This window comes from Oncorhynchus mykiss, chromosome 4, assembly GCF_013265735.2.
Source record: "Oncorhynchus mykiss isolate Arlee chromosome 4, USDA_OmykA_1.1, whole genome shotgun sequence".
Classification (NCBI taxonomy): Eukaryota; Metazoa; Chordata; class Actinopteri; order Salmoniformes; family Salmonidae; genus Oncorhynchus; species Oncorhynchus mykiss.
Window position 1 is genome coordinate 7,788,570 of NC_048568.1, and position 19,315 is coordinate 7,807,884.

The following is a 19,315-nucleotide window of genomic DNA, read 5'->3' on the forward strand; positions in this document are numbered from 1 at the left end:
TTGTGAACAATCTGAGCACTGATGGAGGGATTGTGGTTTCCTAGTGTAACCCGGGAAGTTGTTGTCACCATTCTGTACCTGTCCCTCAGGTGTGATGCTCAGATGTACCGATCCTGTGCAGGTGTTACGTGTGGCCTGCTACTGCGAGGACGATCAGCTGTCTGTCCTGTCTCCCAGTAGCGCTGTCTGTTTTTCAGTGTCGGTAGAAAGGCCTTTTTAGTGTCCTAAGTTTTTAGAACTTTGACTTTAATTGCCTACCGTCTGTAAGCTGTTAGTCTCTTAACGACCGTTCCACGGGTGCATGTTCATTAATTGTTGATGGTTCATTGAACAAGCATGGAAAACAGTGTTTAAACCCTTTACAATGAAGATCTGTGAAGTTATTTGGATTTTTATGAATTATCTTTGAAAGACAGGATCCTGAAAAAGGAGTTTAGCTAGGTAGCTTTTTAGCACATTCACCAATTTTTAAACAAGTAAGCTAGTTAGCTACCACATCCCTCCTGAAAAAAGATTATAGTCAGAGTGTAGTATAACTGCAGTATTCTGCAAATACTGTCCAAAATAACTTTACTGCAGTTTGAGTTATTCTGTAAAATGGTATAGAATCAGCTTGATCCCCTCTATCGAAGATGCTTGTACCTTTTTTGATATTTTCAGTGGTTTTGTTATCACACCATAAAGAAAATATTTAAAAACAGGTTCAGCCCCTGGTTCGACCGTGATCTTACCTCAAGAATTGCATTTGGCAAAAGGCTCGGCACACGCATACTCAGGCAGAATGGCTCTCATTCAAGCAAATGAGAAATAAGTGTACTCGGGCTATCCGGAAAGCCAAAGTTAGTTATTTTAAGGAACAGTTCTCTCTCTCTCTGACCCAGATGGTTTTTTTGGTGTAAAGTTTCAGGAACTCTTGTAGCATCTCAGACTCAGTGAATGCCTGTGGGGAGAAACTTTGTAGTGGGGAAGGGGGAAAAAAAAGGGAAGAGCATCGGGAAGTCACATTAGAAGGGGTGGGAGATGAGGAAACGTTGGACAGGCAAGGAGGCATGGCTGAGTCAAAGAGGAATCCTGACTTAATGAAGTGGTGATTAAAGGAGCTCAGCCATATGCTTTTTGTCAGTAACAACCACATCAACATTAAGGGACATGGGCAGCTGTGAGGAGGAGGGTTTATTCTCCAGGTCTTTAACAGTTTTAGAAAACTGTTAAATGAAACTTGTGTTTTCTATCCAAATCTACTAATAATATGCATATCTTAGCTTCTGAGCCTGAGTAGCAGGCAGTTTACTCTGGGCACCTTATTCATCCAAGCTACTCAATCCTGCCCCCAGTCATAAGAAGTTAACATGCATACTGTAGTGGACTTCCATCAGTCCTGGAAGAAAGAATCCTACTCAAACACATCAGAGAACACAGTGTTCAATAAGTGGAATAGACCTTCTAAAGTAAACAATCCCAGGGCCCCTTTCCAGTAATCTCATCAGTTTAACCTGTTGCATTAATTGAGCAATGTTTGCATTGTAGTCTACCCTAGCAATATTACTCTATATTTTTAATACCAACCTCTGGATATTCACTTTCTACTTCAGACTTAAACGTCTATTTTAAGATTCACCTGTAATACGCCAAATGTATAATATACAAATCGGCCAATTCTTAAAAGAAAAACATTTGTGGGCACAATACTACAGCCTCGTACTACCCACAGCCTCAATCCATTGCTGTTTGTAACCTTGTTTTATCATGGAATAATTCATATGCATGTTTAGTTTTCAATTATGATCACAGCCACAAGCTCTATCGCAATTGCCAATCAGATATTAACATTCATTCCATTTAAGTAACCGTCTCTTCCAATTCGGCTACAGTGGTTCCTCTTTGCGAACTTACACCGCGGGACTTAGAGGTACCCAGCGTCACGGCTTCATTGCTCCAGACCACAGCAAAGGGGAGTTATGCATAACGAGTGCTCTTTTGGTCCCAGGGTTTTTATGACCAATCATATTGAGTGGTTCCAATTACAAATTTGACGCGACCCACCCGTCCCTGTTGACTTTCTTCAGTAAAGATGGCTGACAGAACATTACGGTGGAAGCGAATGTAAGTAATTATAAACATAACGAGTCAAGGTAAAAATGTACGATTGAGAAGAATATGCTAGCTAACGTAGAGAAACTGTGCATATTTTGTCAAGTTCTTTTTTCAGTCATATCCAATACCAGGTGCATCACACTCCATTCTTTGAATGATGCCGTGTCTGCATTACAATTAGACATTTTTGTTTTCACCACTCCTGCTCCTAGGACAATGATTACACATTGTAACTATGCAATAATCTAGAAACATGATTTAAGCAAAGGATGATTGGTAATTCATGTATACAGAAAGACAGTACACTACACTTCCTATGCATATCTAACTCCCTTCATCTGCATTAATCTGAGGTTCTCCTAGCCATGTGGACGATGGAAAAAAATGGCAGCAAAGTTTGTCACCACAGCCGTTTAGAGCATACTATTTGCCTGTGAATAACCAGACCTTCATACAAACTTGCTATGCTGAATTCTTGATGCAGAACTGAAGATCCTGCTATATCCTGCCAGCACGCCCACAAGCGAGCCACTCAGGCGGAGAATGACGTTTGGAAGAGGGCGAGGAACGAGATGGGAGTAACAATCCAGGCTATTTGCTCTGAGACCGGCACAATAACGTAATGAAACAAGCAGGGAGCAGGTTTCGAACCCTCAACATTCTAGCCCGAAGTCCAGCACACTATCGACTGTGCCTAAATGTATGAATTGGGGTTAACCGATTAAGGCTAAAACCACTATCAAATGGAACCTTTAACATGTGGAAAAGGGAAAAACTATTAGCTTTTCACAAGCGTAGCAGGATGGGCTATTAGCTGAGAAATGGACTTTAACCTTTAATAAAGTAGTGTCTTATAGCCGAGATACACAGGTGGAAATTATAGGCAATTAGCAAGACACCCCCAATAAAAGAGTGGTTCTGCAGGTGGTGACCACAGACACCTTCTCAGTTCCCATGCTTCCTGGCTGATGTTTTGGTCACTTTTGAATGCTGGCGGTGCTTTCACTCTAGTGGTAGCATGAGATGGAGTCTACAACCCACACAAGTGGCGCAGGTAGTGCAGCTCATCCAGGATGACACATCAATGCGAGCTGTGGCAAGAAGGTTTGCTGCGTCTGTCAGCGTAGTTTCCAGAGCATGGAGGCGCTACCAGGAGACAGACCAGTACATCAGGCGACGTGGAGGAGGCCGTAGGAGGCCAACAACCCAGCAGCAGGACCGCTACCTCCGCCTTTGTGCAAGGAGGAGCAGGAGGAGCACTGCAAGAGCCCTGCAAAATGACCTCCAGCAGGCCACAAATGTGCATGTGTCTGCTCAAACGGTCAGAAACAGACTCCATGAGGGTGGTATGAGGGCCCGACGTCCACAGGTGGGGATTGTGCTTACAGCCTAACACCGTGCACGACGTTTGGCATTTGCCAGAGAACACCAAGATTGGTAAAGTCGCCACTGGCACCCTGTGCTCTTCACAGATGAAAGCAGGTTCACACTGAGCACATGTGACAGTCTGGAGACGCCGTGGAGAACGTTCTGCTGCCTGCACCATCCTCCAGCATGGCCGGTTTGGCGATGGGTCAGTCATGGTGTGGGGTGGCATTTCCGCACAGCCCTCCATGTGCTTGCCAGAGGTAGCCTGACTGCCATTAGGTACCGAGATGAGATCCTCAGACCCCTTGTGAGACCATATGCTGGTGCGGTTGGCCCTGGGTTCCTCCTAATGCAAGACATGTGGCTGGAGTGTGTCAGCAGTTCCTGCAAGAGGTAGGCATTGATGCTATGGACTGGCCCGCCCGTTCCCCAGACCTGAATCCAATTGAGCACATCATGTCTCGCTCCATCCACCAACGTCACGTAGCACCAGACTGTCCAGGAGTTGGCGGATGCTTTAGTCCAGGTCTGGGAGGAGATCCCTCAGGAGACCCTCCGCCACCTCATCAGGAGCATGCCCAGAATTTGTAGGGAGGTCACACACACTACTGAGCCTCATTTGAACTTGTTTTAAGGACATTACTTCAAAGTTGGATCAGCCTGTAGTGTGGTTTTCCACTTGAATTTTGAGTGTCACTCCAAATCCAGACCTCCATGGGTTGATACATTTGATTTCCATTGATCATTTGTGTGATTGTTGTCAGCACATTCAACTATATAAAGAGAAAAGTATTTAATAAGAATATTGCATTCAGATCTAGGATGTGTTATTTAGTGTTCCCTTTATTTTTTTTGAGCAGTGTACATAGATATTGAGTGATACACGTCAGATGACAAGCCTACTACATGCGCCTTGGTATTAAATGCAAATCAGATACAATTAAGGTAGTCCAACGGTTAGGATTGTTTTATATAGAACACTTTATTTGACATGTTAGAGACATTACACCCAAAGAATGTATCCAGAAGAAACATATAAATGACGCTCCTCAAAGAGGTCTTTGACATGTCGTTGTCCTGTTGAGAGAGAGAGAGAGAGAAGCTATTAGTTCAGTTATGGTCTGCCAGGGTCTGAAAAGCATAAAACAAGACCAACCTCTTTTCGGGTTGTCCTGATTCACACATTGTCCACTACAGGGGCCGCCAGAGGGACTACTGGCATCACAGATGACCACATCACAATGGACAAAGACCTAGGAATCAAAGATTTGAATGTGTCAGATTTTTTTAAAAGGGAGGATTGCCACTCACACAAAATTAACCAATAAAGATTGTTACCTGGCCACTCGGCTCACCCGCATCCTCGGTGAAGGAAAACATATAGACCTCAAAGCGTTTGACGTGAGGGGGGAAGTGGACCCTGGCGTCAGCTACCACCGGATGGAAGACCACACGGTATGGATCACCGGGGTTCTCACAGCTGCCAGTGTAGAGAGGGGGACTAAGTTAGTGACAAGAAAACGCTGCAAACCCCAACCGCCTTGTAGCGGTGTCATGAATGTCCTGTGAGGATCAGATCAATTTACAGCAGAAGTGGGTTCTTTCTCCCCCTCCAGTATGAACTAAAGGAATGTCTTTGTTAACAGGCTTTTCCCACCAAAAATCACCATATCTTTAAAAAACATATTTCATATACAATGTAAAGGCTAGAGACTTCCTACCTGTAGAGTGAGCACCTTTCTAGTAAAATCCAATATGACATTCATTTTCTATAGCTAATCTCTCTGATAGAAATATTGTTTCAGTATTCACTTTTGAACGTGTTAGAGAAACTCCCCTAGAAAATGTGCATGGTGAATCATAAGGCTGGGGTTTTTGCAGCTGCAAGGAGGATACGATGTCATGGTTAATAAGTTGACTTTATCAATGTAATAGATTTCTACCGTCTAGAGTTTAAGTCGGGAGACGGTAACTCTTTCAAACCGCTTCCTCGGCACCCCAAATCCTAACATGATTCATTTAGAGTCGGCTAACAATTAAACAGTCCTCAGATAATTCAAGGCCACGTCACGACAGTTGGTTTTAATTTCTGATCTTTTGGCCCATCAGACCTGGATGAATCTGATTTAGTACATTTTAAAGAACAGAAATTGGGCTGCCTATTTGAAGAAAAAAAATGTCAACAATATTACTTTTGGTCTACTGCAATGGCTTGTTAAATGACGGATGTCAAACATGTATATTCAATTACATTGACATGAGGTGAGATGTCCCTCTAAAATGGTTCTTAAAATTCTAAATTATCCAGAATGGTCAGACTACCTGAATATTGATCAACTGACCGTAGTTTAACCAAAGTTGCCGAATAGACAGTCGGTATCATCATCATCATCATCAACAAAGCAAAAATAAGCACTTCATTTTAATTAAGAATTTCATGCAATGCGCCAGAGCAATTCTTCCGCTGTCGGAAAAATTGGTCACACAATCAATTCTACACCCATGGCATCGGATTCACACGTGGAGGACTTCTGTGAAGGGCGCAGCTCTACTATACAAAGTAACCTACGCATTGACAGTTTAGGCCTACTTTTTAAATGTGCATCTTTGGGAGGTTAATCATTTACTGTTTAACTGCCAGATATTAGCAAAAAGGGATTTGTGAAATCAGGATGGTCAGGATTTTGCACAACGATATAGTTGCAGCGACAAATCTGAACTGCCCATTTCGTGCACAGCCATGTGAATGTGGTGTCTTCTCCTATGATACACAAAACATTCAGCCTGTTTTTTTAAACTGCTGTGACATTTCTGATTTAATAAACAGCTGCAAAGTTACTCCCGTGTCCACATGGCCAAATTTAGGTTTTTGTGACCACTTCATTAAAAAGGTAAAATTGCGTGGTTTGATAGCATTTTGCAAACCCGATCCCCCAAATGAATGGTTTTGACCAATAAAGTTGCTTCACTACACTGCTTGGTGTAACATGTCTCCAGATACTGAAAAGGCACCCGCAAAATAAAGTGTCATTTGCAGCATGCATAATCATAAGTCCATTACAATGTAGGAAAAATAAGTCATCTTTCAATAGTTACCCAATTTAAATTCTTGAGATAAAAATTAGGCCAGCGGTGTCCATCTGTGGCAAAGTGCTCACCCAAATCAAAAATGTAGTAACATTTTTTTAAATATGAACATTAGCTAGCAAGCTGCTACACTTGACCGTGGTATTTGTTCATGTTTAGCAACTCCCAATTAGCGCATTCCTCTAGGACAGGAAATTCCATTGAAAGCGGCGTCCTGTCAACTGATCCTATTCCGTTTCAAACATCCATGCTGCACAGGCGTGTGAACCATCCTTTATGTTTAGTGCAATAACTGTTCAACACAAGAGGTCACTTGTGCCTGAATTCAACCCAAAACCAACAAGTATTCAGTCAGTGTTAAGAGCAGTTGTATGAAACCAATCGGAAAGGCAAGCTAAGCTTGCCAGCCGCTCTTGACTTCCATTCGACTGACCATCAGTTCGGCTGAACACTGAACTGTAGCAAACCAAAAGGATAACATTGAGTAAAAAGGTGTAGGTAACGCCAACAACCTTTTCACACGCGAGTTCCAAATATCTTCAACAGTCGCCCCAGCAGTGGGAGTTGATTTTATGCGCGTGACGTCACAATGCACTCCCTGCTCCAAAATGTGCACAGTTAACCCGCGCTGACCTCAAACCAAGGCACACTACCTGCTAATTTTCTATAGGCCGTTTCAACTTCTCATTTTCACAAAAGTAGCCCATTTCACTGTTGCAGACCATTTCTATTTGAGAATTTAATGAGCCGGACAAACTTTCCTTCAAAAGAAACTCCAAGCACTTCCCCAGATCAGGTATACAGGCCTTGCACATTTATTGCCTTCCTTACAAATAACTGTGGACATGCGTGCATTCCTTTCAAAGTGCCTTATTTTCTGCGTAACGTGTTGTCGTTTCTACTGTAGCGTACCGTAAGTATTATGTACTTTCTATTCATGCTTTCTGATTCTTGCCTAGATTGTAATGACACATGTGTAAAACACTTTTGAAGGTGGTACTGCATATGAGCTAATGCTAGCGCCATACAATGCAGTCGGTTATCACGTAAGCGTCTGTCAGACTCGACTGACGTATGGTGATCTCAACTGGAGTACCCCCATTGTCTTGAATGCACTGAAGTCGTTAGTTGATTTGAACACGGCAGAGTGTAAACTATGGTACCTCAGGGTTGCCAGATCAGACCCCCCTTTCCAGGGGTATTTAGCTTAAAACTGTTGATAAATCCCCCATCTTAGTAATATTTCCTGCATCATCCTCTCCACAATACCTTAGCTCAAGCCATTTTTTAGGGGGGGGGGGGGTTATATCTTGCAACTCTGTGTAGCTGTCGAGCTACGGTTGTATTTGGGGAGGTGACAATTGGCTTTTTGATTGGTTAACTGTAAACTACTTGTCATGTGTACGCCGTAACAAGTACAAAGATTTGTCACATGCTGAAGTGGCCAAACTAAGTTAAGATCTCAGGCAACGGGCGCAGTGAACGGCATGCCATATTTTCTAAACTAGATTTACATGGTTCCCTTGTACCGCATCACATTGAAAAACAAGTCAACCTGTTATTTAGACTAGATGATAACGTTAACATTTAAGGTGGAATAAAGTTGTGAAGACCTTTATTTCTCATCAGTACAAAACATTGTTTAGATGCTTTTCAGACAACGCGGTTTAGAGTCGTTTGTTGCAGCATGCGTTCCGTTCCAATGGTACGCTGCAGGGACCACAAAAATGTGATCGTACGCACCAGAATTGGGTGGCGATCTGGTGACAGACCGCACACGGCTTTTTAAGCATTGTGACCACTCAGGACCTATGGGTGGGGGCATAGCCACGGTAGCCAAAGTAAATGGCCTGCCAAGCATGATAGGTTGCTAATTACTCAGGAACCACACCTGTGGAATAACACTTGTTTAGGCCCAAAAACAACATGTTACCCATTAATGATGAGATTCCACCGGGGTCGGGAGTCGCGGTCCTCGTTGAGGGTGGCCCAGCAGTGGTCAAGCACCAGCGCTACCTTGGGGTCAGAGGACGTGGTCAGCTCCACCTCAAAGTGCAGAGGCTGTCTCAGGTACCTCACCACTGGATAGTCCTCCTCCTGGTGGAACGTGTTATACGAGGCGTCTGGAACACAGAACAAGACAACCGGGGATCGTGTTCAGTGGGCACCATCTGAACATGTCCATTAAGAAATGCTCGTTTATCATATCCTGTTGTGCCCCGATGAACACAAGTCAATTATAGCCAACACTACCACCCCAAATCAGCTCCTCACCGTTACTCCATAGCCACACCTGTAGATCTCAGAACGCAAGGCTTACATTTTGTGGGAAGCGTTTTGTAAAAGGAGACCTTCCGAGATTCTTTTAGAGGGGTCAAGTTGAAATTCTGAATTTGTGCACGCTTACCCTGAGCGAGTCTCATTCTGACCATTAGTCGACCCGTCCCAGTCTCGACAAAAGGCTCGTGGTCACGCGGCCTGGTCAGGAAGGCCAATGTGCGAGTGGTGTTGGCCACGTAGTAGCAGGAAACCTTTAACCTAAAAAGAGGGATGTAGGCAACTTCAAGCAGTGGAGTGGACACACTGGTAGTAGAGGCACATTTTCCCTGTATACAAAGCATTGAGCAATTGGCGAAGGAAAAAAAAAAAAACACCCAATAAAAGCCAATGCCACAATTGGGATGCGTAATACACTTACTGATATTCCTCCTCTGAAGACACCGTGGCATTCAGCTTCACCTCAAGTTCATCTGGCAAGGAGATTTCGTTCTCATACAGCATGACATTGTTGATAAACTGTAGTAGAGGGGAATTGCTTATTACAGCCTGCAGAAGCAAACAGTCCGTATCACCTCAGGGTAATCGTCATTTTACCTTCCTGGTGGTGCCACAGGAGTTCACAGTGAAGTGGAAGTAGGCGAAGCGATCGTCGCTGTAGGTGGGACCACAGGCGGGGTCGCTCAGGGTCAGCTGACCGGGGTTCAGACCGGGAGCAGACTCCACCTTCACCGCCAGCGCAGTCATCGTTCCGTTAGAGAAACACTCTTGGAGGTGGGGGAGCAAAAGACAGGTAGCCATCAGACCTGGGTTCTGTATTTGTGACACTTAATTGAGCTTGAACCAATGGAATAGCACCAAAAGTGCAAACCATGCCCATCTGTGGCACTACTATTAGACTCACAGTATTTGCAAGGAACCCAGGTTTGGTAACCATGTCAAACGACTATTTATCGGAAGCAATTGTTTGAGAACCAACCAGTCAGCGTTTTGAGGAAGCTGCAAGCCAGGGAAAAGTATTTGATGGTCATGTTGTTGTAAGGATTCAACAGAGCCACATCCAGTCTGCTCCTGACAGAGGACGAGTGAACCGACTGGGAACCAATGGGAGAGTTCATTAGTCCAATATCGTACGCAAGTATACAGGGTAGCTGCAGCAATTTAGGTTAACATGTTTTGGGAGAGCGTCGTACCTCAAACACTGCGTCCGGCGAAGAGAAGGGCAACGTGATGGTGAAGTCTGCGTCGCCCTCTGTTAAATACTGTTGAGCAAGCTCATGGTTAAGCAGCCGCTTGCCAACCAAGACCACGAAAAAGGGATCTTGGTTCCTGTAGTCCACAGTGATGTGGAAGTTCTCCTGATCACAGTTGCCAGTGACTGAGGGTGGCACTACAAGGACAAACAGGGTTGTGTTCATTAAGCACAAAAAACAGGAAGGTACTACTTGAACTTGTCCAAGAAGAAGCCCTTGTTTTGCAACGGTGGGCCTGAATAAACACGATCCTGGCAAATCAGGAACAGGACAACGGGGTCCAAATACTCTAAAGCTTAACATTTTCTTTGTAGAGAGACCGCATAGGAAAAACCTACAGTATGGCTAGTTGGGCTTCCGCTGACAATTTCCTTTCAGGGCAATCATTAACGAGAGGAAACCATTCAACAGTAGTTTGGCGTAGTCCAGAGACATACCAATGTCCAGCAGTACAGCGTCCACAACGGCAGAGTGAGAGAAAGGAGCGTACTCTGGAAAGACGACCAGGCCGTAGATCAGCTGAAGAGTGAAGGTTGTGACACCTTGTTCCGCCCTTCTCTGTAGTGAAGTTAAAAGCATTGGTCAATTGATACAACAATAATGCTAACAGAACCTTACTCAACATCAAGTGACAAGTACATATGGGGACTATTAAAACAAACTATATACTTAAAGTAATGTTGCCCTCATTCCTCTAAATCAAGCACTATTGGCAACTGCCAAAATAATGGAAACACTTGAGTAAATGAGGGATACAAAGTACATTTGTGCCATTATTTCTATTTTGTTGGTGGCCCACTTCTTAGGGCATGTACAAATCACTGCGTGTGGCTTTGCATTTAACAGAAACACACCTCCTTGACGACCACCGGGTCTGAGAAGGGCACCTCCATCCTGAAGGTCTTCAAGGTGTTGTCCGGGGATCTCTGCTCCTGAACATTGAAGCCTCTGGCGTTGCACTCTGCAACAGTTAGCACCATGGTGGGAAAGGTGATGTTCAGCAGCTCCACATCAAGGTTGAAGGTCCCCAACTCAAGCACAAACACTGCCTGCTCAGGAACTGTGTCTAAGGGCGTGTCTGTTCATTGGCAAACAAAGGAAAACATTTTGAAATGCGGTACAATGGAAGTTGAAAATGGACATTTGTTATTGGATAAGTCCGGGTATTGCCTCCCCGTTTCAGTACATTTTCTTCTGTTTCGTCGTGCCTAATGAACAACCCAGGCATCCCAAATTACCATAGGCACTGTTTAACTAAACCAGACTCACAGTTGCGAACTTGTGGAGGCCTGGCCATCGGAGGTGTTGTGATAGGGAAGAGGACTTTGTAGCTGGTGTCCTCGTGTGCGACCTCCTCGATCCACAGCAACTCAAGCATGGGCTCAATGGTGTAAGTGACAAAGTACTGGTCATCCTGAATATGGCTCTGTAAGGGAGACGAGTGATGCAGTCAGGCTGTAATACACAATTGGAGTGCAAAAACAGGTCAATGTTCCTTATAAGCCAGAAAGTTAAATACAATCATTCTACCGCTTGTCTTTTAGCCGCTCGTAATTTAAGACAAAATATCCAAAGTATTGTTTACCAGACTTTAGAGAGCTGGTAGGTATACGCTTGTCAACTTGCATTTCCGGCGGTGTGCATTTTCAAAGCAACTGACACGCAAAGTAAACACTTGCACAATATGTAAACAGCAGCCGAGTGTTGCTTGCATTCAGTTGACAGTGGCAAAGCTACCGGCTCCCTAAAAAGTCCGGTAAACAATACTTTAGTGTGGATATTTGGTCTCAAATGTCAAGCGGCTAAAGGACAAACTGCAAAGACAAGCGGTAGAGTATGTTTAAGTGTCATTTTATGCAGCATTCACACAATTTGCAATCCATTGTATATTAGCCTGATTAAGCAGACAATTGCTCAATAAGAAACATTTTACACAAAACAACGGTTCTAGGAGTTTACCCATGAGAGATGGCAAAGGGTTACTGCAAAGCACTGAAGGCTCTACAAATAAGATTTAGAAATTAAACAGGAACATTTTACTCATCCAACGCTGACCTTGAAATAGCCGCCAACAGCCCCCACCGGAATTTCAACAATAATATGAGCCTCCGTGACTAAAACCGAGTAGTTTCTGGCAGCCATTTCCTCAGTGTCCAGCCTCTTAGCGTCAATTCCCATGTACACCTCCAACATAGTGAAGGCATCAGAGGAGAAAAGTGGGTCTATGTGCTTGGGCATGTACCAGGTGATCACTTCTGGAGTAAAGACCACTGCCTCTGCAGTGACACAAGAAGCCAAGTGCACATCATAACAGAACATTTTGCAACTGAAAACAAATGTGCCATTATTTGGAAACAGTTCACCCCAAAACATTTTCCCAACTGAACACTACATAACACAAATGAAAGTCTTGTCTGGAGCCAATTAAGAACTGGGTTTAAAGGATCTTAAATGATTTCACACTCAACCTGGTGTTGGACAAACAGCCGTGGCATCTACTCGAGTAACCAGCCACTTCTGCTCAAAGAAGGTTGAGGTTGAGAGCACCCGCATCGGAACCCCAGCTACCTGTTCAGGGGGCAACCACACCAGGGCCGTGTTCAGTAGGGCAAACCGTATTAACAATATGTTGCAGAGTTCAGGTAGGGCCACGCTTTCCAAATGTTTGCTCTACTGAACATGACCCAGTTCATGGAGGAAGTCAGCTTACATTCTGGAGGTATGTTTCCTCTGCATTATGGGGGCTTCTTAACACCAGCCGTGTGGGAGTGTTGGCTATCGCATAGCCCTTTCTTTGGACCTCATCCACATTCATGACCTTCTTGCTAGGACTAAAGACGACTGCTGTCATTTTGTATCCTGAAGCAACAGCCTGTCTCAGGAAATGGAAACATGAATTAAACAAAATTGTCAACAAACGCACATTTTGTTTAGCGCCATCCTGTCATGTTGTAGTGAAATTACAGAAACTGAAATATGGCTACCTCAGCTCCTCTCCGGAAGTTGGCGCTCCTTGCTTTCGGGCCCCCAGTGGGCTGTTCGGGGACGGTTTGGATGTCTGGAAGAGTCCTTCTGACAGACACCTAGAGAAGAAAAGCCATTATTCCCTATGCATTTTCTCCCTCCCAGACAATAGGAAATCAATCTGTCCACTCGCCTCCTTAAATGCATTGAGAATAGGCCAAGATTCCTCACCTCTAAAGTTATCCTATGTGCATTTTGAAGAGGCGAGTGGAATTGAGAGAGAGAGTCAAGACCTCTACGTTGTGTCGCAGAAGAAATGAAACACTGGACAGTTGTAGCTCTAGACAGATCATTTATACAGGCAGTATGACAAGCTCGACTGTAAACATGTCCATTAGGGCATGCTCTGCTCACTTGCCTCCATGTAGTTGCGGTCGCACAGAATCTCTCGGGAGGTCCAGGGGGTGTAGCTACAGGTTTTGCCCACTCTATACACAGGGTCTTCGGTCATGTGGTTTCCTGGCAGCCTGAACTGCATGACCAAGCTGAACATCTTATCATCCTAAAATGAAGGGGGAAGGGAAAAAAAGCCTTTCATTATATAACAAAAAAACAAATAATGCAGGTGACATTCATGCAAGTTATAGACTGTGGCAAAATTGGCTATATGAATGCAGCTGCCACTGTATTGAAGCCACACTACAGAAAGTTGGCTGGCCCTCTGAAAGCCCTCCATAAACTTCTGCTGTACCTTCCGTCATCGTTAACTTAGAGGTAAGAGATACCAGACCCAGGGGTGGCCACAGAGTTCAGTAAAACTGCTTCAATGTTTCTGGCACCGTACTTCTAATAACCTCCATGCTCTAAAATTGTATGAATTACCACCTCTACGGCAACTCGGGCTTATTGAGGACCTTTTTACTGAAGAATGTGTTTGTTTTCAATGATTTCATTTTTCCATCTAGTGATGCAAATATTGACTTGTATCTTTGTGTATACAGGGCTCCTCTGTAAAAGAGCCTGGTCTCAGCATGACTCCAGGTCAAAGGTTAAATAAAATGACGTTGCTACATTATGGGTTGCAAATGCAGTGACACTGAAAGGCAAACTGTCCATTTGAAGTTCAAGCAAACACTACAGTTCTTAGGGTTACCATGTTTTGGGAAAAGCAGTTTTGAAGAGAAGCAAAAAACATGGCATTCCCCATGGGGTCAAATTTAAAGCTGAATCCACACTGAGTAGCAAGGCCAGGCGTCAGGTTTATGATGTGTGTGTCATCTGGAAGGGATGGAGATGGTGTGAACACAATAGTTGACGAGCAATATCAAGCCATGAATTATGAAAGGAGAGAAAGAATCATAAGAGGCAAACTCACTGAAGACAGTAGCAACCTCTTCAAAAAGAGGAGCGACACTCAAACGAATAACGTTACCAAGGCATTCAGCATGGAGGTCATCTGGAATGGGAAAGGTTAGTTAAAAATATATTGTCAAACGCTTAGTGCTTGAATTTGCAGGGTGCAAAATGCATACTTATAGAAGGTGTCTGTTGTGCTTGTATGCCCACAGCTGCCATCAATAGGCAAAACAACCTGTAAGGCATTTGACAAAATATTATGATTGATTAAGAAGAACACAACTCAAATGTTTGCGTCGCATAAGACTGTTCTAGGCCTGCTACTACTTACCCTGAGCTAAGGAAAATAACCATTGTAGAACAGAATTGTTTTGATAAAATGCACAGCTACAGAACCTAATGATTGACCCAAGGTGTGCAGCCTACAGCCCAGGGGTATGCAACTTTTACCCTCTGACAAAGGCTTCCCACACTCAGTCACCTGAACCCCAAAGGGCTGCACATTTTCTTTTTATTCCCCTAGCCCTACAAAGCTGATTCAAATAATCAATCAGCTTTGTTAATCTGAATCAGCTGTGTAGTGTTAGGACAAAAACCTAAATGTACACCAAGTTTGGGAAACGCTGCCCTGCCCTGCAAGGGCCGCGGCTTTTGTGGAGCGATGGTTAACTGTTGTCTGTGTTCAACGGGTCCCTGGTTCAGGACAGAAGTAAAACTGTTACACGGGCACCATTTCATTTGTCATCGATCGCTAGGCCAGGCTTTTTATTTTTCATTACGCAGACATAAGCACAGTTGACACCATCGAGGTGCGGATGTTTACTTTCTACACTAGTTTATTTCCTCCAGTTTCGTCCGACGAGCAGATTGTAGTGGTAAAATTAAACTGGATAGATTTTTAATGGAATCCTAAGCATCACTCCAGTCAAAACGATCTCTGCGAACGTTCGATTCCATTCATTTGCTATGGGCTCGCGCTAGTGTTCCAGCTTAGTCAACGTTCTTATTTAGCCGTTTTTCAGCCTTGGGTGAATTTTTCAGCCTTGGGTGAATAAGAACGACGAGAATAATCAAGTCTATAGTTAATCTACTGGCAAGTCTGATGTACAACTACTAACATACCGGTACATAGTGCTGTGTAATGATATGCTATGTGGTTCGTAAGGACATCGTAGCTAACAAATTGTCAGCCAACGTAACGTGTAAGGTAACATATTTAAACAGTCATTGCATTGGTCTTTAGGGCAAATCTGGTCTGTGATAGGGGGGAGGGGATCACACCTAGTGTTAGGGTTGCGTCAATTCGAATCTGGTATCAGAACAAGTTATAACACTGAGTCACTGATTGTACTCTATGTACTTTTATTAGCTAAGCAATAAATGGCAAATGCAACTTTCGTATATACGGGCTCACTGTAATACCACGCAGGGCAGAACAGGGAACTGTCAGGATGTACGTAAACAGCTGTTCTTATACTGTGATAGGCCAACAGACGGGTTGGAACTATGTCTATCACAGTAGAGGCTGAGCGTGGTTTAGACTTGCTCAGCCTATCGCAGGCGCTCAGGCTGGTCCCCGCCTCTTGGAGTTCTCCCTCCGTCGATGTATAGATTCTTACTGTTCTGGTATCACCCCCTAGTTAAAGCAGTTGCTCAGTTCCTGCTATTGTGTTGTTCCGTATTTTTCCATCTCAGTTAAACCTCGTGATGACCACCCCTCCCTATACCTGATTAACCACAACTTTGTAAGATACATCAAGTAACACCATGTGCTCAATATTGTCACAGACAAACACAAGGACAAAGCATCTGCCGGGCTGTTATCTACAGTTTTGCAACATGCTAAGCATGTTGCTCAGTTCTTGACACACACACACAGACAACTGCTGTTCAAACAATTCAATCTTACGTGATATAGTAGTAGGTTATAGAGCATAGACATAAATCCTCACACTAGCTCGGCTATTAGACTATTCAACCTTTACTAAAGAATAGTCTATTGTTCAGCTATTAGCCCAACTTGCAACAAATTGCTGTTCCCCTCTCATTCCTTTCCCTCTTCCACGCGTCATCATTCTGCTCCCGACTGGCTCGCTTGTGGGCGTGCTGGCAGGATAGGGCAGCGTCTTCAGTTGCGAGTCAAGAATTCTGCATACAGTAGCACGTTTGTATGAAGGTGTGGTTTTTCACAGGCCAATTGTCTTTTTGTCAAAATCAAAAAGAACTGTTCTGAAAGCCACTTTTTTTCCCCCGACACAAAAGGAAGTCATAGCGGACACCTACGAAGATGGCATCTCAGGTAAGCAGCACTGGGCTGTATTGACTTATCCTAAAAAATGGCACGTGCTGCTTTAGATTGAACGGTCATATCTCAGTTATTGCTTTCTTCACATTCAGAGAGCGAGCTGACCAAGGGGGTCGAAAATGTAGATATTGCCAGATGTTCACTGTGTGAGGACCAGGCCGTGGAAGCTTTATTGCTGGCAAAAAGTGTCCATAACCAGAGGTAATTGAACTGTTCTGTGTTCTTTTTCTCCGTGGAATCTGTCTCGCTTGCATGAATTAAAAAACCCTTAAGATGTCAGCTGCTAATTTTCAGATTTACACCACATAAACATTTTCACTGGACTATCTGTTGCTGCCAAGTCATGGGTTAGCCTTGCAATAACCAAGTGGTGAGAAACACAGCCCTCTTTAAAATGTTTCAGGTACACTTTGAAAGAAGATACTGTATGTGACGCAGACACCTATTGGCATTATCTTCTATCGTTTGTCCTCACGGGTCTGTTTTTCAGCTTAAAGTACTTGTGTGTGTGTGGTGTCCGCCATCCCTCTCTCCCTAAATCCTCTAGGTTATATCAGCTGTTTTGTTGAACCCCTCCCGCATCTGAAATGGCTGACAGAGGGCATGTTCTGATCATAGAGATGATGTCACTTGGTTGAGTCAACTGGAAGTATTATTAGATGCTTTACATTGAAATCCCAGAGTTAATGATCCAAAGTCAGTTTTGCATTTCACCTCCTGATTTAAGATGACTGACCGTGTTAGAATAAAAAGGTTTAATCATGCTCTTGTCTGCATGTATGTTTTGATGTGAGAGGAATCCAGTCCCGACAGCGCAATTGGGATGAACTGAGAGAATATTAGGGAAGCACTGTCATTCATGAATCATATGCTCTCTCTCCCCCCACCTCATCTAATGCACACCATATGTGCATTGTAGAGTAGAGATTTGCCTTCCTTTTAACTAGGCATGTCAGATAAGAATGACGGCCTAGGAACTGCCTTGTTCAGGGGCAGAAGGACAGATGTTTACCGTTTCTGCTCAGGGATTTGATCTTGCAACCTTCTGGTTACTAGTCCAACGCTCTACCCACCTGCCCGCCCAAGATTGAACTCTTACAATTAAAATGCACTTTCAATAAAGCGTTTCACATTCTCCACTGGTTGAAACACTCGTGTCCTCAGATGAGTTAGATCTGCATAGGTTTTTTTCCTGTATATATGAATTAAATCAATCATGTATAGTTAGTGTAATCATTGATATCACAGGAGCAGTAAACGCTGTTGTAGTGTAATACATACATGCAGACACCGCATCATTTGATATGACTGAAAAAGAATGTGTCAGTCATACCTGAACCGCACATGATCGGTGAATATATTCAATGTACAAGCTACAATATGGGAATCTCACGCGTGGTAATAACTAAAATACGTGTGTGTATAGGTCTTGCATCCGTCGCACAATAAAGGTATTCTACTCTGGGCTTCATTAATGCCATTCAGACTTGGTTCATGGATTGGTATGAATATTACTTCAGAACTTTACGTTTAAGGTCCATACCCAGATAGGCAACAGTTATTTTTAATCCGACACTAAGTAAATAGCTAGCCATGTTACTTCAGCTGCAAGGCAAGCTTACACAATTGTGCAGTCAATGCTTTAGCCAGCTAGATTCTTTCCATCCACTGTTTCACAAGACAACAGCCTGGTTTGTTGGTTCTCAGGAGTCCCTGAAAGACAAATTCATTTTCGTAATTTAACTGACAAAAAAAAGCCGCACAAACGTCTCTACATTAACACATTCCTCAAATTGTACATTTGCTTGACTCGTTAAGACAACTTCCATCTATTTTGTCAGCAATCTTCGTTGAGCGCCACAAGGCAAGGGTGGCTCGTGTCAAAATTCGTCTTTGGTCAAAGCCTTGGGACCCAAATGCATAATGAGTGCGCAAACTCCCCCTTGTGGTCTGGAGCAATGAAGCCATCCCGCGGTGCAGGCTCGCAACTTTTAAAGGAGTGTGTTTCTTCAGTCCCTGCTGTTCCTTACGGTGTGTGTTTAAAGCTTATCCTGATGCAGAATAGATTGCAACGTATTCATGGCTCTGTACCTTCCGTAGTTCGGACTTGGAGATTGTGAAGAGATGTCTTGTGGGGAATGCAAGGCATGGGTGTCCGAGCTGTGTGCTAGTAGTTTAAAAACAGCTCGGTACAGTCAGCTTGTCAACACTTCTTACAAACAAGTAGTGATGAAGTCAAGCTCTTCCCATTTGAGCCATGAGCGATTGACATGCATATCATTAAAGAAGAAATGTCCATATTTGGATGGAAACCAAGCTAGTGAGAGGTATCAAGGAAAGTTGTAATTTCAGTTGAACATTACCAACACTGCAGCCAACCACAGCCCTGCTGGCCTCACTTTGGCAAAACACCATCTGCTATAACATTGAGTCAGTTCATCCTACTGGACATTGGAAAGCTTTTGTTTTGACACCCATTGTTTGTCCTAGACGGGAAATTGGTGTGCAACACTTATCTCCCTCCGGTGGATGGTTCAGAGTTCCATGCTTACAAAAGGGTTGATTGATACACGTCAGATGACAAGCCTACTACATGCGCCTTGGTATTAAA

At 43.8% G+C, this 19,315-nt stretch overlaps 1 protein-coding gene across 1 annotated transcript; it reads right to left on the minus strand.

Moving 5' to 3' along the window:
* Positions 1–4,419: 4,419 nt before the first annotated feature.
* LOC110514904 lies at positions 4,420–14,878 on the minus strand. The gene is made up of 21 exons (XM_036975539.1): positions 14,731–14,878; positions 14,576–14,634; positions 14,419–14,499; positions 14,197–14,321; positions 13,462–13,605; positions 13,064–13,162; positions 12,790–12,951; positions 12,548–12,647; positions 12,135–12,355; positions 11,349–11,505; positions 10,934–11,157; positions 10,517–10,637; positions 10,020–10,216; positions 9,806–9,920; positions 9,424–9,593; positions 9,248–9,345; positions 8,957–9,087; positions 8,483–8,672; positions 4,801–4,942; positions 4,619–4,715; positions 4,420–4,539 (listed from the first exon to the last, which is right to left on the minus strand). The coding sequence occupies exons 1-21, from the start codon at positions 14,751–14,753 to the stop codon at positions 4,466–4,468; spliced, it is 2,730 nt and encodes a 909-aa protein (XP_036831434.1). The 5' UTR covers positions 14,754–14,878; the 3' UTR covers positions 4,420–4,465.
* Positions 14,879–19,315: the final 4,437 nt, after the last annotated feature.

Coding starts and splice junctions, on each gene's coding strand:
- LOC110514904 (XM_036975539.1), bottom strand. CDS start 14,753: ATGGTTATTTTCCTTAGCTCAGG. Junction 12,952..13,063: donor ACTTCCGGAGAGGAGCTGAG/GTAGCCATATTT, acceptor TTCCTGAGACAG/GCTGTTGCTTCAGGATACAA. Junction 11,158..11,348: donor GCCTCCACAAGTTCGCAACT/GTGAGTCTGGTT, acceptor GCCAATGAACAG/ACACGCCCTTAGACACAGTT.